Here is a 19,347-nt window from a genome sequence, read left to right as displayed (position 1 = left end):
TTCTATCATGGCTTCCTACAAATATTCTTATGCGATTCAAGTGTGTTTCTAAGAAATGGCATTCCTTTATCAGTCATCCTTACATCATGAAATTGCATAAAGAAAGGTTCCCTTACGCTAAAATGGGAGATAATCATGAGACTCGTCTTCGTATGTTTTTAGAAAATCAAGATTACGATGCTGTCCATAAGGAAATTTGCCTCTATGACGAGTTTTTAAAGACGATAGTAAAAGGTTCCACTTTTGATCGTCGTTCTGTATTGGCTCGTCTTTCACGTCGGCCTACTCGTTTTTGACCTTATGTCCGCCGGTAATTCCGTTTCATAGGCTGTCACTTTTTCTCTTCTTACTATCTTCTTCTATCGGCCAATAATCCCATTATTCACCAGTTTTTTTTTTTTCTTATGATAATTTGTCCAAGTTTATTGATAATTTGATAATCATATATTTTCTTTTTAATAAGATAAAGCAGATATATATTTTCTTTTACTTTGATTTGATTTTTAATTTGAAGTGGTTTAAATGAAAAAATAAATAAAGAATATATTGACATCAGATTATGCTTCGAGAGTCCGTTGACACATGTCTGGTGGTTTGGCTTTTTGGATGTTTAAGTAATATAATGTTTCTAAATAATATATTATCATATGTTAAATATTGTTAATTTTGTAACAGTAAAATATGAATTTAATTTGAGAAAATTAAACATTTCATAAAGAAGATTAATCAATTTATTGTTAAATATTGTAATCAATAATTTAAATTAAAATAAAAATTAAGTTGTTATTGATAATTTATTTTAAGATCAATGAAATCAAATTTATAAATAAATATAAAATATGAAAGAAACAAAATTTCATTATTTAAAAACCAATATAGTAAATATCTTTTGATCTTTATATCTTTGGTTCTTAAATTGGTTTTTATATAATATATACAGTCATTAAATTAGTTTCTATTCAAAATGATTTATATATTTCGACTAAAAAATAGTAGCTAAGATTCGTTAATGTTTTAACTATCATGATTATTAGATATAGAAAAATATAAATATATATATTATTAATACAATTTTTTTATTTTATTAATTTTGTTTAAAATCTATTGTAATATACATTTGTTTCAAATTGGGACGTAGACTTATGAAATTTTTAAAATTCATATAATTACAATATATTTCAAATAGTTAAAATGTAGAATATCATGGATGTTGAAAATTTTTAGGATTACGAAGATACTAGAGATATGAAATATATGATAAATAAAAAATGTTATATGAAGAAATTTGTTATTTTATATATATATATATATATATATATATATATATATATATATTACAAAATGTAACAGAATATAAAATATTTACAATATTTTAATTTTGATTTCTTAATTCTAAAATAATAATTAATTTCTAAATTTGAAAGATATTTTAAAAAGGAGAATTATTTCTTAAAATCTATATTAAATAAAAAAGATATTAAGTGAATATGAGTAAGTTGAAAGATTCCTTTTATTTATCATCGGATAAGTTAAATCAAGCTAAAGATAGTGTACCTTTTGTCGTTTTACAAAATGATCAATAGACAATCACAATTGAAAATAGTCGTTAAATAATTTTAGATGATTTATTTTTTAAAAATAGAGCCACAAAATTATTAATTTGAGAATTTTTTTTCTTTTCAAAATTATTGGGACCTGAAAATTGAGGATATTTTAAAAATTATGTGCATAAACGTGATTACTTATTAATAAAATTAGCATAATAATTAAGTTTGTATTAGAAGATTGTACTGATCAATAACTCATTTGTTTTCTTAATTAATTAATTATGATATATTTTTACAACTCCACAAAATCTGAAAAGTAGAAAATTCAACCAATAGTTTTTGACATTTTATACATCGTGAATTAAGAACTATAAATAAAATCTATTACAAGTAGTTGAATATAGTGAAAATTATATATGCGATTAATTTTCTTCGTTTGAATATACATATAGGTTCCCTCTTTATAATAGAAGAAATATAGGTTAAACAAAAAATACAAATAAGAAATAATAACAAACTAACTAAAGATAAAAAATAAATATAAAATAAAGATGATATATCTAACACTCTTCCAAGCTAGTACATAATATATATCAAACTTGTTACTAATTCAATACAGTTGTTGTAGTCTTATAAGTAGTTAATGAATTAGTCATTTTTGTATGTTTTAAGTATTACCATGAGAAATACGTGTGTTAATAAATTTTATTATTGCTTGCATGAATAACACAACAAAAATAGAGTTGAATAGGTTTATTTACAAAGTAAATTTGTTGTCAATAAATTAGCATAAGAGCTAAAGAATTTGAGTGTCTAAGTGTCTGTAAAAGAAAGAGTGAGATGATCAATCTTACAAACAATGTGCCTTTTTTCTAAGTTGACAAATGCGGTCAATTATTATAATTGGAGTCTCCACGTGGAGCCTCTTTTTGGTTCCTAAGACAATTGGGAAGTGGTGGAAAATGGTCACAAAGAACTAACAAACACAACAAATTGGTCGAATGCCTAGATGAATGCATTGAAAGTAAAGCATACGAAGGACAAAACATCTTTGTATGTGTTGTATCGAGTTGTTGATGAGTTTGACTTTGAGAAGATTGCAAGTGTCAAACCTTCAAAAGAAGCGTAGGATATATTGGAGAAGGTGTATAAGGGAGATGATCAAGTGAAACAATTTCGACTTCAAACACTCAAGAGTGAGTTGGAGTACATGAAGATGAATGAGATTGAAGGAGTAACTAAATACAAAACTTGTGTAGAAACTATGGTGAACCATTTTAGTAGAAATGGAAGCCTTTCCTAAGATATACTTGGAGAATGGTATCACTCGACTTATACTATATTAAGTTGGATACTACCAACTAGTAGGGTACTCGAACAATGATTGGTATAGAGATGTACATGATCGAAAAAACACATCTGAATATGTATTTTTCATGGACCAAATGATGTTCACTTGGTTTTCAAAGAATCACCCATAGTAATATTATTTTTTACTTTATACTTATTTTTTATCTTTAGTTAGTTTGTTATTATTTCTTATTTGTATTTTGGGTTTAGCTCATGTTTCTTCTATTATAAATAGATTCAACACAAAAAAGATTAATCTCATATATAGTTTTTTACTATATTCAACAGAATCTCATCAAACATTTATGTCATAAAAATTCCTCAATTATTTTATTGTATTACTATTTAATTTCTATAGTTTGGAGAAAGTAAATTAAAAGTAACAAAGAAACCATCTTGAATTACATAAGCTACCTCTTTCTTAGAGAGGTACTTTCTAATCTTTCCATGGAAAACAAACATCATATTTAAGATAATGCATACACGGTCCAGTTTCGAATATGTCTCGTACACATTAACTACAATTATCTCTATTTTCATAATAAATGTCAAAAGAATGACTTCCTCCTTCCCATTTAAAACTACAAAAGTACAAAATACCCCTCCTCAAGAAATTAGGTTTAAAACTAAATTTATAAATTTCCTCATAATTCAATATGTAAGTCCCAATATCATGATGCTTGTCTTTGCAATGAATTGTCAACTTCTTTGAAACAAAATTGTAGATTATAATATCTACTTTCAAAGGAGGAATAATATAAACATATACTCCCGAAGCTACACCTCCACCCTCATTTCCTTTCAATTCAAAAGGAAAAACTATTGTTAAAACCAAAGAAATTAGCAACGCAATTTTGGAGATTGAGACCATCATTTCTCAATAACTTATTGCAATTTTAGAAAACATGTTTCATTCCTATATATTCAATAAAAGATTGTATTAAACTTATGACGTTTATTAGAATATGCATTTATATTAAGTTGAGCAACTATTTAATGCATTAATCAAATTTAATAAATATAGTAGTTAAATATTTATTATTTATTCATTAAAACATGTCCTTTTGGAGTCATTCCTTTTAACATTTTTTTTTTCAATTTTGTTTTCGGGACGTCACTCAATTCATAATCTCATTAATGCTTTATTGATTTTAAATTGATTTGAATGGAAAGGTTTTATTGAAATATATGTACAGTTAAAATTTAAAATTGCTAGAATTTACATTAGACTTAAATATTTAATCTTATTATTTATAAATATTTATACAAATTAAATTAATGTTTATTTATATAAATATTTATTTGATATTTGATTGAAACATTTATGTTGTAATAAAAAAGATTATTTTCTTTTAAATTTTCTAATATATATATATATATATATATATATTATAAATACCTGAAACATAATTTTTAAAATAGTTAAAAATACATATTTAATCATCATCTATTCACGCTTTTTTTAAATTCATTGGTCAAAAGGACGATTTCAAAACATCAAATTAAATTTTATTTTCATATCTTACAATCATGATATATTTTATACATTAAATACATATTAGAATTATATATGATATTGAATTTATAGGCCTCATACAAACGAATATTTACGATAGTTTGTGTAAGATTTTAATTAAAAATTCAATTTAATAATATAATATTATTAAATAAAACTTCATATAACTAATAATTTATAAGTATTTAAAAATGACGCATAACTATATTATTATCTTTGTCCAAAATAATTATATTAATATACCACAGATTTTACATCAATCTACCTTGAGAACTAAAAAGTTGCACTACAAGAAAAATAGAACTTATCTACTGCTCATTACATATGAATTTTAATTCATAAGTATATAATCTATTAAATACAAATTTTATTTACGGATATAAAACTTATTTTTATACAAATTTTTCCGTATGTAATAAAAAAGGAATTTACATATAGATTTTTTATATGTAAAATTTGTATGTAATGTTCACATGTTTGAATGGAAACTTTGTCAAGAATAAATTTATATGTAAAATCGGTATGTTGGTGAATAAAAATTTATCTATTGATTTTACATACAAATTTTGAAATAATTAATAATTAAAGTTTTAACAAAACTGAATCACAAATTTTGCACTAACATAATTTGAACATTCCAATTCTCACACATGAACCCTATCTTCTTTCTCTTTTGCATTCAAAGCGTGTTCTCTCACTCGAACCTTAGTCTCGTTCTCTCTCACACTCAGTCATAGTTTTCTCTCTCACTCAAAGCCTCAATCTCATCATCTTCAAGTCCTTCGTCATTGTCGTACCTTCCCGACTGGCCAGAGTCATCGCTGCGATGTCGGTGACTATCGCTCTCACTCATCCTTGTTAAACATTACGTTCACCTATCTGGGAGTGTTCTTCCTTCAGCTGATAGGTTTTGTAGTACTCTTCGTTCATAGCTCTCTTTCTTTATCCGGTAGTGTTCTTCCTATGGGTGACCTTGACTGGCTTGGCTACCCTAGCAACTGCTCATGGCTTGGGTGCTTTGGCTCCTGCGCTAAAGTAGTCTTGCTCTTGCCATCGAAGCTAGTGGATTTGCAGTTACTGATAATAGAATCTCACCAAAACATTTATGTCATAAAAATTCCTCAATTATTTTATTATATTACTATTTAATTTCTATAGTTTGGGAGAAGTAAATTAAAAAATAAAAAAGAAACCATCTTGTATTTCATAAGCTACCTCTTTCTTAGAGAGGTACTTTCTAATTTTTCCACGGAAAACAAACATCATACTTACGATAATGTTTACAAGGTCCAGTTTCGAATATCATCCATGAACATTTAATACAATTATCTCTATTTTCATAATAAATGTCAAAAGAATGACTTCCTCCTTCCCATGAAAAACTACAAAAGTACAAAGTAACCTTCCTCCAAAAGTTAGGTTTAAAACTAAATTTATAAATTTCCTCATAATTCAATGTGTAAGTCCCAAGATCATGATGCTTGTCTTTGCAATGAATTGTCAACTTCTTTGAAACAAAATTGTAGATTAAAATATCTACATAGGAGGAATAATATAAACATTTACTCCCGAAGCTACAGCTCCACCCTTATTTCCTTTCAATTCAAAAGGAAAAAGTATTGTTAACAAAGATAGTAGCAACGCAATTTTGGAGATTGAGACCATCTTTTCTCAATAACTTCTTACAATTTTGGAAAACATGTTTCATTCCTATATATTAAGTACGAATATTATTCAATGACAAATTGTATTGAATTTATGACGTTTATTAGAATATGCATTTATGTTAAGTTGTGCAACTAATTAATGCATTAATCAAATTTAATAAAGAATAGTTGAATATTTATTATTTATTTATTATTTATTTATTTTTTGGAGTCATTCCTTTTAACACTTTTGTTTTCAGGACGTTATAAAATTTATACTCTCATTAACGTTTTATTGACTTTTTATTAGTAATCGGTGGTTAAAACTCGTGGACTAATATGGTTTATCTCATGTTTAGATTGGATTAAGTTGGAAAATAAATATAAATTTTTTATATGAGTTAATTTTCAATCTGATTCACTTAGAACCTGGTTCATCCGGTTGAACTCGAGGTGAGTCGGATTGGCCCACCAACCATCTAATTTAATTTAATTATTTATTATTTTGTGTTTCAATATTAGTGGTTAATACTTCTTTTTATTGTATTGTTGATGGGATAAAGAAAAAAAAATGTTTCAAGAGAACAAAATATTATGGATTTATTCATTTAAGACTCTAATAATATAAATGAATAAGTGACACAAAAAGTATTAATATTAAAAACATATTTATTCGCTTTTTATGCTTGCTTTTGGATTACATTTGGATTGTATGGTACTTTTTTATTTTGAATTATCTTTGAAGTTTAACATCATTTTAGATTAAAATTTATTTAGATTTCAATTACAAAAACTTTATAATTTTTTTGGATTTGAAAAAAAAAAAACTTGTAATTAATTGAGGTAGTAAGCCAACTCTTTTAACCCACCAACCCATGGTGGGCTGGATTACCTGTTTTGACGACACTACTTTTAGTTGACAAAGTCTTCTTCCCTCCTTGCGAGTTGGTTGACAAAGTCTTCTTCTTCTTTCATTGGGAGTTTGTTGAAGAATTATTGTCTACTCTCTAGTTTAGGGCTGCTTCACGAAGTGTTCTTATGTCCTTACACGTTGGATTAGGAACTGACAATGTCATTGAATTAGTGTTGTTCGTCTTGCTCATGGGGGAGCTTTTGTGGTGGTTCATTTAGAGGATTGGTTGCAATACAAATATGCCATTGTGGGGAGGTTGTTGTCTTAAGAGTGGCAAAAATTATTAAGAACGAGAGCAAACAATTTTGGGACTGCAATAATTATAAGGTTTCTTGAGTGGTTTTACTTTTTAATTTGTGATAAATTTATTTGGTGATTAATGAAATGTTTATGGTTGGACTTTAGGAACACATGTACCCCAAAAAGATTTCAAAATCTGATGAAGATCCAGTCAAATTTCAAAATCCGATGAAAACCCAATTAAATTTCGAAATTTGTTAAGTGTTTTTCACACTCGTAACTGTTTACCCATCTCAGTATATGAAAATGTTTTCGATAACTTGGAGGTGTGTAGAGAAAAAACTTGGAGATGCAGGGTGAAATTCTCTTAGAGTTTTCTGTTTTGTTTTTTTTTTTTTTTGTGGACCAGATTTGGACCCATTAGGGTTTTGGCTTTTGTATGATGTGACCATGTAGGTTTAGTGAAAGAAACTACACAATTTCACGTTAGGAACTATTCTATATTTTTGTTTTCATGTTCTAAAATAGCAACCACCACCCAGGAGTTTTTCATTTTCTTTGATTGAACTATGTTTTGGGAGTTGTCTTATACTTATTTTAAAAAATAGCAACCATTACCCAAGGTTTAATTTTTTTTTTTTAAAAAAAGCATAAGTATCTTCTACTTATTTCGTTAGATAAAAATAAAATAACCATAATCTCATGAGCTACCTCTTCAATTTCATAAAGAAACCATCTTGCAATACATGAATCCCAAGTTCGCTTTTGTGGTTCTTTGATGTTGTAGGTTGGATGCGAAGATGAAGGAGATTTTGTGGTGGTGTGGTTCGCGTGGAGGAGGTTGGATGATGGTTTAGGGTTTTTACGTTTTTTGGTCTTTGTTTGCAGGGTGATGCACAAGGAGATGACGATGGAGAAGATGAGCATCAATCTTCTTGGTGTAAATTTTATAAAAAAGATTACCACTTTAAATGTTAAACAAACTCGAAGATCACTTTAAACAAAAATAACGAATATAAAGATCAAAATATTAAGTAAAAAAAAGTAAAAATGGAATAAAATAATAAAATCTCATAAAGAAACCATCTTCAATTTCCCTTTTCTTAAAGAGATACTTTCTAATGTTTCTACGCAAAACTCTCATCATACTTAGCATAGTGAATACATGGTCCACTCTCTAATACGTTCCATACACATAAACTACAATCATCTCTGTCTTCATCATAAATATCAAAAGAATGACTTCCTCCTTCCCATGAAAACCTACAAAAATACAAAGTAACCCTCGCAAAGAAATTAGGTTTAAAACTAAATTTATAATTTTCCGCACATTGTCATACGTGAGTCCCAAGATCATGGTGCTTGTCTTTGCAATGAACGGTCAAGTTCTTCCAAACTATAACATTGTAGATTGAAACAACTACTTTGTCAGGACGAAAAAGCATATCTTCTCCTTTCGAAGCTACAATTCCACCCTCACTTTCTTTCAATTGGAAAGCAAAAAGTATTGCTAAAAGCAAAATTTTGGAGATTGATGAGACCATCTTTTCTCAATACCTTGCAATTTTGAAAAAAACTGTTTCATTCTTATATATTAATCAATGACAAATTGTATTCAATTTATGATCTTGATTTCAATATGCATTATGGAAAGTTATGCCACTTTAATGCATTAATCAAATTTAATAAAGAATATTTATTATTTATTTAGTGAAGTATTGAATATTTTTCTATGCTAAAGTAATAACATTAAAACATATCCTTTTAGAGTCAATCCATTTAACACTTTTTTTCAGGAAATTCATACTCTCATTAATGCTTTATTAGTTTTTTTTTAGAGATATAGTAGAAAAAAATCTTATTTTATATTAACGTAAATGTTTCAGTCAAATATAAAATAATTATTTAATCAGGATCCAATCCTAACCTAATTCTCTTAATTATACAAATACCTTAACCAAACTGGCTTTACTTTGAATTTCTAAATCGCCCGTTTTCAACCGCCCAGTTCCTTCTCTCTAAAATGACTGACCGTCGTGTCCTTCTCAATTGTTCCTCCAACAAATCCTTGTTCATGAAGACCGGCCGTATTAACCGTCCGGAAGTCTCTAGTACATAGGTGATAGATGAAAACATTATTATAAGAAGTGCATATTAGTGCAAATGTTATTATAGGTGGTTCTCTTGTAAATAGTATAATTTTTTATATGATTAATGTTGGTATACATACTAACATAAATATTGAGCTTTATATGAGATTTTGAAGCATTGGACATGAATATGTTTATATCAAGATAGTGTGTTTTTTTTTTCACTTCTTCAATATAATCTTCTCTCTTTTATTTATATATAGTGATAAATTTTTTTTTTTTTTGTGAAAGCTTTGAAAGTAATTTTATCATCTTAGTTGGTGATTATAAGTATTTTTCTCGTATGATGTACAGTTATTGTGGGTATAAGTGTGTTATTGAGATAAGTGTTTTAGATTTTTTTTTTTACCACTACAAGAAAAAGGATATTTACATACATATTATTATATACGGATTTAGATTTGTATATAATGAAACTGTTACCTGTCGATATTTTATACGGTTGCCTCTCATCTCTTCCTCGATAACAAATCGTCATCAAGCCATTCTTCGTTGTTTCTTCTTCTCATCGAACTGTTCTTCTGAAGCATTTTCCCTCCATCTTTGCATTTCAGTTAGAATTAAATTCTTTTAACTTAATTTTTTATTTTTTAATAGTCGTATAAAATATCGACAGATAACAGTTTCATTATATAAATCCAAATCCGTATATAATAATCTATATATAAATAACTTTTCTCTTGTAGTGAGAGAAATACCTTAATCTTAAGAACAAGAAAAAAAAGTAAGAATAATAATACAAAATGAAATTTACAAATCTTATCAAATTCAAGATAAATTTATATCAATACATACATGATTCTATATAAAAGATAACGATATTTTGATAATATATTTTAATAACATTTTAACACTTCAAAATTTCATTAGTTCACATAAATTTATCAAAATTTACAAATATATATTGAATGGGAAGATAAATTTGCATTGCATATTATGATTCACATATTATAATTGACATATTATGATGGATCGTAAGTTTATTTTTCTTACATATAAGTCTTACTTATATAATATAATTAATGTAATTAATTCTAAATATCTTAAATAAGAAGCCTATTTTATATTAGTACTGAAATAAAATATTTCTTTTTAAAATTGATTAAAAATTTTAGTTACTAAATATACAATTCCTTATGAAAATATGTATTTTTTTAGAGCATTTGTTTATATTTAGAAATATTTGTACATAAGTGCTCTTACCTGGCCCATAAAATATTACGACAAATCTAGTTATGTAATAAAATTATCACAAAAATGTAAATATTGTTTGCTTACTATGTTAAATAGTTTGGTTATTTTCTTAATTCAGTCTTTGATAAAAACAATCATTAGTTAAATTTTATTTGAGGAATGTAATGTAATACTAACTCCATCCGGTTTATCCACTAGGTTTGATCAAACAGATCGACCGGTCCGGTTTTCAGAGCAACCTTCTAAACCCAATTTTCAATGAGTATCTCTCCATTCCCATTTTGGTTTCCCCCCAAAAAAAACCCGCTGAATTGAATCAATTTTTCCACCAAAAATAATCTCAAAGTTCTTCACTCTTCATTCATTCAAATAGTTTCAGCCATGAAATTCAAGGCCTTCGTCACCGACAACGGCGTCAACCTCCTCGAGAAGCGGTTCCTCCCCGTTCTCGAGAAAACCGGAAAATCCTGCCACCTCTACCTCACGCGCGATCACGCGCTCTTCCTCCACAACCTCCTCAACGGCGACGGAGTTCACTCCGTCGCGCAGTTCCGCAAGGAGGCGCTCTTTCACGACTACCGCATCTCCAGCAACAACGACGACCGCATCGCCTTCGCCCTCGACCTCTCCCTCCTCCTCCGCGCCCTCCGCAGCGCCGTCGCCATCGCCTCCGAGTACTCCGCTTCCTCCTCCACTGCCACGCGCCTCGAGATCAAGCTCGTCAAGAAACTGTCCCCGAACTCCACCCAGTCCATGCCCTTCCTCACGCTGGAAACGCGTGGCTATAAGTCCGCTGTGATTCAGGACATTCCCATCTCCAAACCCTTGTCGCGGGCGCAGGTTACCGAGCTTCAGAACGCGCTCGATTCGGCGCAGGATCTCCCTCCAACACTCGTTCAGGTTCTTCACTCTTCCAATTTCATATATATAGCTTTATCGTATTTTTTTGATATTAGAGAAAATTGCAGACACTTGCTGATTGTTGTGGTCAAATTGCCGTTGAATAACAGTTCTGAACACTTCAAAAAACAGGGTTGCGGACAGTTTTCTAAAACCTTTTGTAAAGATTAGGTTGTTTTGATTTACGGCGTGTAATTAATATTGAGATAGGAAGTTATTTTGAAATTAAAATTATTACATGGTTAAGAGAATCTAATATATCTATAAGAGGAGATTAGTTTGAATTGGTAGAGAGAGATTTTCTTTAGCAAGTTACATTGCAGTAGTAATGTGTGAATAAATCTTCTTGTGAGTTTTTTTATCAGAGAGTGTTGGAGTGGCTAATGAGTCTGTGTCGTCGTGTTTGTGTGTAAGAGAAGATGAATCAATGGAAGTGTCAGTCTTTTTCACTCATGTAATTTGGAAATCCATGCAGGTGCCTGATTCGAATCAATTGTTGAACTTGGTGGATCGGATGAAGCAAGTGGGAGATGTTGTGAATGTGTTCATAAGTAAGCATGGGGATTTGAGCGTGCAGGTTTCAACCACACTGATCAGTCTGGGTGCTGAGTTTCGGAGACTGGTGGTGATTGGAGAGCAAACAAACGCCCCTTCTGAAGATCAAAATGTCAGTGCTCAGACACGATCGTCAAGGTCCATTTCAAGAGGAGATGGACAATCTGTGCAAGTGAGTGTGAAGCACTTCGCCAAGAGCCTCCAGTGTCACTTGGCCAGACCAGATTGTGCTTTCTACGGGATTGGTCCACAGGGCAGTTGCCTCACAGTGATATTTCAGTTCTTCATTCCAGGCACTCGCGAGACTGATAAATCAATCAGCTTGCATTGCAGGCTTCCTGTTCTTGATTCCGGTTCTGGCTAAACACCAACACTCTTCCTGTTATGTAAGTTTCTTTTTTATAGCCTCAGAAATTGAGTTGAGAAAATGTCAAGTTGTTATTGTTTATAATGACTACTGTGATAAGCCTTTTAACTAGAATAGCGAACTAATTTCTTGTATGTATGACAAAGTTTACATTATATAGTTGAATAATGTGACAGATTAATATGTTAGGCTACAATGTTATCTTAGTTAATGTGAATCATAAGGTAAAGGAGCAAATTAGGTTATTGAAAGTGTTCTACTCTTCACGTCAGTAATAATGTGAAATGGAAAGAGGGCAATCTAGAGAAATCTACTCTAGGTCTTTGCATATATACAGATCATTCCATAATTTTAGGTTTTTGCATTTTTACGGGTCATTCCATAATCATGACTTTAGGTTGGGTTCCTGTAATTGGGGTACTTTAAGAATCACTTTAGGCCTTGATCTGGATTATCAAAAAGTATAACTATATTATCAAATAGAATGGTGAAATCATGAAAACCATATTAGTTATAATTATCTTAATGTAATGGTGCATTTCGATAAATGAAATAGAATTAATCAATTGGAGAAAATTTATTTAAGAAAATTATGGGACATATATTAGAATATGCGATAATAAAGTTTCGTGTAGACTTGTGAATTTTTATAAATTAAGTTTTGTTCTATCCAATTTTCTTTATCAAATTATGTTTGCGTTATAATTTAATTTTAATTTCATGTTCATTTAGTATTGGTTAAGTTCATGTTAATCTGATTGAAAATAAAAGTATTGATATAACTTCTTAATTTAATTCACTATTATTTTAATTTATTTAAATAATTAAGTGAGATGTTTTAAACTTTGAATACAAATGGTCATGAATATCATTTACTTTGATTTTAATTAAAATATCTTCGTATTATTTTATCTTATTGCATGTGTATAAGAGATTAGTTTCATTTGTAATAATGTTATATATATGAAGGATTGTGTAATTTTAAGTGTAACTCTAAGATAACTATTCTTTATCTTAACTAAATTTTAACCTAAATGTTAAACGAGTTATTTATTATAATAAATTAAAAAATAAAAGGTTATTCTCTTGAATTAAATTTATAAAATAACTTGATAAGTATAATAACATTGATTATATAATCAATCTCGATTATTATAATTTGATATTTTATATTAAAAAATTTCAATTGCTTAATTATGTAAACTGATCAATGAAAATTCAAACACTACAATTTATAACATTACCAATTGAATCTTTAATTAGTTTATTAATACAACAAAATTACAACTATTAAGCGAGTTTCAAAAAACAATCCTTTTAAATTATCAATTAAATACGAAATTAAGAGAATTACAATCAATAAATATATCATAACCTATCAATTGAAATTTCAAACTATACATTTATTGTTTCTTTAATTCATCGTACTTGCATAAAATGTACTACGATGACTAGAATTATAATAAAACTATAATCAATCTTATACCTTCAATAGATTAAAATAATTTTATTGTTTACATTAATATTTTTATATTCAGAATTCCGCATTCTTAGATTAAAATTAATCTATATCAGAATTAACTTATAATTTAACGATTCGAATAATTTATTTTCATCGATTATTTTTAATAAGATTCCATCAATTTATACAGTCCAAATTTTACTAGTTCTTGAGAAATATTGTTAACGATATAGTAGAATGTCGATTACTTTTTACTCATCAACTTTATATATTAAAACGCATTAAAAATAATTACATTATCAACTTAAACTTAAATAATATTTTTTGTCCTGAATTTAGTAGGATTGCAGAATTTATTTTATTTAAGATCAATTTGTAGAATCCAATGAAGAAGAATGAAAAAAATGGAATTTTGTGCATGAAATAAAGGAGAAATTTGCAATTACGTTTAACTTACACAACCTAACAAAAGAATAAAAAATGTAAAGCTAAAAACATGTCGAAATAATTATTTTTTTAAAATAGTATACATTTTTTATCTATGAATTAAATACGTGTTAAAAGGTTTACAATAACTTATTCACACTGTTCATTCGACATTATATGATACAAGGGAATAAAATAGGTTTATGTACCAATGGTCTATTTTTTTTTTTTGAAATTACGTATGAGTTACTTTTTAAATTTATTATGGATATGGGCTAAGATGTATATAGCGTTCATATTGAACAAGTAGTCAATGGTTCTTAATCATATTGAAATTGTGCACAATTATCCTAATTTCAGCAAGATGAAAGTTAATTAATGACCATTTAAATCTTAACGAAAGTCATACATGTGATGTAATTAGTAATTTAAACTTTAATATATTTGAACTAAAGTTATGTATGGAAATGACGACTTCAACATACATATATAATTAACAAAAGTCGTGTACTACATTGAAAAGTTGATAAGACATTTGAAAAGTTCGACAAAAAAGCATGGTAACTCAAACAACTTGATAAAACATTTGAAAAACTTAATTAGCTGCATGAAGAACTTAAATAGTTCGATAAGACATTTAAAAAACTTGGTAAAGTGTATGGAGAAGTTAGATAGCTCGACAAGATATCTGGAGAGCTGGCAAGTCAGACCGAACTATATGAATTTTCCACTGAACTATCTAAATTTTCCATGCACCTTACTGAGTTGTTTGAATTTTTCATATAACTATTTGACTTCTCCATACAGCTTACGAGCTGTCTGGACTTCTCACCGAACTATCTAACTTTTCCATACAGTTTACGAGATCTTCATATGTCTCCTAAAACTATTTGAATTTTTTATACATTTAGTTGAGTTTTCCAAATATCTTATCAAACTATTTGAGTTCTTCGTGTACTTAAATTTAAACTTTTTAAATGTCTTATCAACCTCTCAACGTTTCAGTTAATTACATGATACACAACTTCAATTAAGTATTTCTATATGCTAAAGTTCTCATTCCTATGCAAACTTCTGTTCAAATATATTAAAGTTAAAATTATCAATCACATATATAACTTTATTTAATGTTTAAGGACCGATTAATGAAGTTTAATTTAATTGAAGTGGTCAAAACCGAACACGATTTCAATATTATTAAATTTGTATCGTTCACGTCTTTTTTCATTGAAGTCATTACCCCCCATTTTGATACATAAACCGAATAAATAATATAAATTAAAATAAAAATTTTGCATGTCCTACTATATGAATATTTTATTTGTAAATTAGTTTTTATTGGAAAGTATGCCTGCTAAATAAAAATTGGTTGAAGTTATCGTTCATTTCTCTACTTTCTGAAAAAATAATTGAAAAATAAACAACGTAATTTCAATCATAGAATAAAGAAGAGAGAAAATTTAGGGGGAAATTAATCTTAATTCTTCGTGTATATATACTCGAAATTTGAATTACACTATATACTTACATTACTAGTTTGAATCTTTAAATCATAAAAAATCATTAACTGAACTTTTGAGGGACCATTTTGCAACGACTTTTTGTGTGCGTTCCAAGAACATGACTCGGCCAATAAAAAAATTATTAACCTTTTCGAGTCAAAAGATCACCCAAATGAATTTTGTCTCTTCAAACGAAGTTTAGTCCTATGAAGTTAAAAATTTAACCACTAATTCCAAGCTTAAGAAATTCAACTCTCTACTAAATGATAGAACTTTTGATATTCTGCATTGACTATGTTCTGCTTGACACAACAGAAAACGTAGAAGAATGAAGCAAAGTTTTTGTAGATACAATACAACAGTCAAGTTAATTTGTTGGTAATAGATTTAGATTATGACACTTTGTCATTGATGCTTATCTTCCTTTTGCAGATCAAATGAATTTTAGTCACAATGTAGTTCTGTTCAAGTAAAGTCAGATATGAACTTTATCTTTATGTTTGACAATAAAAGTCTAATCTGACATATAAGGAGCAAACATAAATTAAAATTTCTTAATTATATGAAAAAGGGTCCCCTAAATACGTATTAATTTGGGATTTAAGTTTAAGAGATGAAAACATTGATGAAAAGTAAAATGCAGTGATGATGCTACAAGCACATGCAGAAGGTCCTACCAGTCCTAAAGCATGATACAAATTCCCGCAATTCCCGCATTTGAATTCTCCAATAAATCAAATTAATTTAAACCAGTTTGTGGCATATTTCTGACTATAATCATACAGAAACACAACACATTTTGAAAATCAAACAGACACTACCTAACTTGCTGAAAAATCACCCTTTCGTCTGACCCATTTGAGGCCAACAACTACTATCACCATGCAATCAATGCAGACAACAATTGCCTTTCAACAAAAAATAAAATCAACTAAGACAACATTAACACTTATCCAATGATGTTGTTCAATGGTGGTGTGGTATTCACTACCAGAAATGAATGAATGCATCCCACGCTGCTCCGACGGCGAAAACAACCGGCGTGAGAAGAATGTGGCCGGTGGAGAAGAGTGTTGGTGCGCCGGATTTTACAGGGGCGGCTTTCGGCGGAGGTGGTAGCTTTTCGACATGAACAGCCACCTTCATGCCACTGAAGCAGAACCCTTTGCCACTGATGATGTAGTAGGTTTTGGTTACGTTTAGAGGAACAACGTCTCTTCCTGCACCCCTTGTCCAGTTTGTGATCGGATGATCAGAGTTACAAGTCTCATAATCGGTCTTGTTCACTTCCAGCACGCTAGCTTGGTTCCTGTCGTAAACAAAATCTGTAAAACAGACATAGTTAGCATGAATACATGAACTAGGAAACATTGCATTCCATAAAATCTTGGTTTGGAACTCAAAATTTGCACCCAACCACCACACAACTTTGTTTATTGCTACTATTAACAACTCTTTGTGTGCTTCTATAACCAAAAATTGAACTATGACAAGACAATGAGAGTACAAATCAAAACCAGACTAGAAAACTTCTAAGATAAAAGAGATAATTATTAAGAAGTAGACTTTAAATATAACTTAACCCAAAAAAGCAAACTTGTAAAATAAGATTTGTATTCACTTATATACTATAAAGTTGTCTTATCTGTACTCAAAGTAGGATCTTCAATGATAATGAATGCCTATTACCATGTTTGTATTACCTTTAGTCTCATTCTAAAAGTACTTTCAGACTAAAAGATAGTGAATGTCCTTCAAAAGTACGTTTTACACTTCAAACATGTATTATATCTGTTATGTTATGTTGCATTCCATTAACAAATTAAGGCACTAATTGAGGGTGAAAGTCATTCTTTTTAACTCTACTTCACCTCATTTTTACTGTGATGTTAATTGATGGGCATATTCAGCTTAACCTTTTGATTAATTTGGGTAAATTAGTGAACTCATAGACTTGAGCAACATGCTATAATACACAGAATATGGCAGTATAGAGTGCATCCTGCCACAGCTAAAAATTGTTTAAAGGTTAAACAAGATCTGCAATTCTCTATACTTGTTCACATTTCAATTGCTTGATTGCTATTCCACATTTTTGTTTAACCATTCACATATTTATGGTTTATCTTGGTGGTGAGCATCCAGAACTCAACACCAAAGGGGACAGAAGATGCAAGAACCATGGAAAACATACATTAACTTGCATTCACACCAAAAGTAACCATGAAAATTTTGACAGCACAAAAACGAGGAATTTAAGGTTTCACTTTCACTGAAAGAAAGAAATGCACGAACAAGCAACAGAATAAGGATGGTAACTAAGGATTTGGAAATGCAGACCAAGTCAACAAAAGCACGAAAAAGGGATCCAAATTCAAAACCCTATTTTTTATTTACACTCCCTCTAGACAGAAAATATCAATTAAGAAATCAAAATGAAATGAAGCAGGGAATGTGGTGAAAAACTCCAACACTATTCCCCTAAAAACACAACTTTTACAGTTCATTTACAAAATGCTGGTAATATCACACACACAACAATTCCCAGTTCTTCTACAACACCATTCAAATTCTTTCACTGTTTTTATCCACCTAGCATGAGTTCAACAAAAGACCCAAATGTTAACTAAAGACAGAGAAGAAAACCAAAAGATCTGAAATTGAAACTATCAAATATGCACCCTCTTGCTTCAAAAGACAGTAAATTCAGCGATGAAAACAACATAAAGATAACAGCTTTATCTATTTCATCCAATCCTCGTACTAAATCAGATCCGGTTCACAGAGAGACAGCAGCAACACAACACCCATCACAGAAACAACACACGAATAGATAAAGAGAGAAAGGGAACCTACACAGCCAATCTCCAAGGTAGAAATGTTTTCCTTTGGCCCATTCAGTGTAGTTGATATTGGGGTTCCAAAACTTGTTATCTCCAACGTTAAACTTTGTAGCAGAAGCTTCTGGAAGCAAGAGAAGAAGTGATAAAGCTAGAAAGAGAAGCACAATTGGTGGAGAAAGCACCCTCTTCTTCATCCTATCCTCCATCACTGCTTCGCTTGCTTGGTTGCAGTTACTCTCTTCTCTTCTCTTCACAGTTCAACAAAACTCTGGAACACTCTGTCACAATGTTCTGTTCTTTTGGCCTTTTAAGGACTCCTTTTGGTTCTTTTGGGTTTTTTTAACAGCATCTGTTGTGTGAAAGTTGTCTTTTTATTCTTATTTAATTTCAATTTTCTAGGGTTGTTGTTGCTTTCTAGATCTACCATTGATTTTTTTATCACAACACGCAGGAAAGAGTACAGCTTTTAAGGTATCTTCTTCCTAAAATTTGGGTTTTTACTTTCAGAGTTTTGAGGAAGAAATTATAAAAAACAATTATTTAAAATAAATATCATGGATACTGTTATTATAGGTAGGGAAAAGATGTCATATTTTTAGACAGAATATTAAACATAAATATTTTCCTTAATATACTTTTATATTCTCAACTTATTAGAGTTAAATTAGAAATATCTTTTAAAATAATTTTTGGGAAAAGAATTGCATATTATTAGGTGCAGTTTATTATGTATGAG

At 29.3% G+C, this 19,347-nt stretch overlaps 2 protein-coding genes across 2 annotated transcripts; one reads left to right on the top strand and one right to left on the bottom strand.

Annotated features, from left to right (window-relative positions):
• The first annotated feature begins 10,794 nt into the window (after positions 1–10,794).
• Positions 10,795–12,566, top strand: LOC106767608 (checkpoint protein hus1). The gene is made up of 2 exons (XM_014652535.2): positions 10,795–11,456; positions 11,932–12,566. Exons 1-2 carry the CDS (start codon positions 10,938–10,940, stop codon positions 12,373–12,375), a joined length of 963 nt encoding a protein of 320 aa, XP_014508021.1. The 5' UTR covers positions 10,795–10,937; the 3' UTR covers positions 12,376–12,566.
• A 3,892-nt stretch (positions 12,567–16,458) lies between these two features.
• LOC106774499 (lamin-like protein) lies at positions 16,459–18,939 on the bottom strand. The gene is made up of 2 exons (XM_014661552.2): positions 18,625–18,939; positions 16,459–17,093 (listed from the first exon to the last, which is right to left on the bottom strand). Exons 1-2 carry the CDS (start codon positions 18,815–18,817, stop codon positions 16,756–16,758), a joined length of 531 nt encoding a protein of 176 aa, XP_014517038.1. The 5' UTR covers positions 18,818–18,939; the 3' UTR covers positions 16,459–16,755.
• Positions 18,940–19,347: the final 408 nt, after the last annotated feature.

The sequence above is a fragment of the Vigna radiata genome, chromosome 1, assembly GCF_000741045.1.
Source record: "Vigna radiata var. radiata cultivar VC1973A chromosome 1, Vradiata_ver6, whole genome shotgun sequence".
NCBI classification, from domain to species: domain Eukaryota; kingdom Viridiplantae; phylum Streptophyta; class Magnoliopsida; order Fabales; family Fabaceae; genus Vigna; species Vigna radiata.
The sequence above is the reverse complement of the archived record's forward strand: the minus strand, read 5'-3'. Positions and strand labels throughout refer to the sequence as shown.

Bases quoted from the DNA above. Each gene is read 5' to 3' on its own strand.
- LOC106767608 (XM_014652535.2), top strand. From the start codon at position 10,938: ATGAAATTCAAGGCCTTCGTCACCGACAACGGCGTCAACCTCCTCGAG. The intron at 11,457-11,931 runs GTTCTTCACTCT...AAATCCATGCAG, and splicing joins TCCCTCCAACACTCGTTCAG to GTGCCTGATTCGAATCAATT.
- LOC106774499 (XM_014661552.2), bottom strand. From the start codon at position 18,817: ATGGAGGATAGGATGAAGAAGAGGGTGCTTTCTCCACCAATTGTGCTT. The intron at 17,094-18,624 runs GTAGGTTCCCTT...TCTGTTTTACAG, and splicing joins CTACCTTGGAGATTGGCTGT to ATTTTGTTTACGACAGGAAC.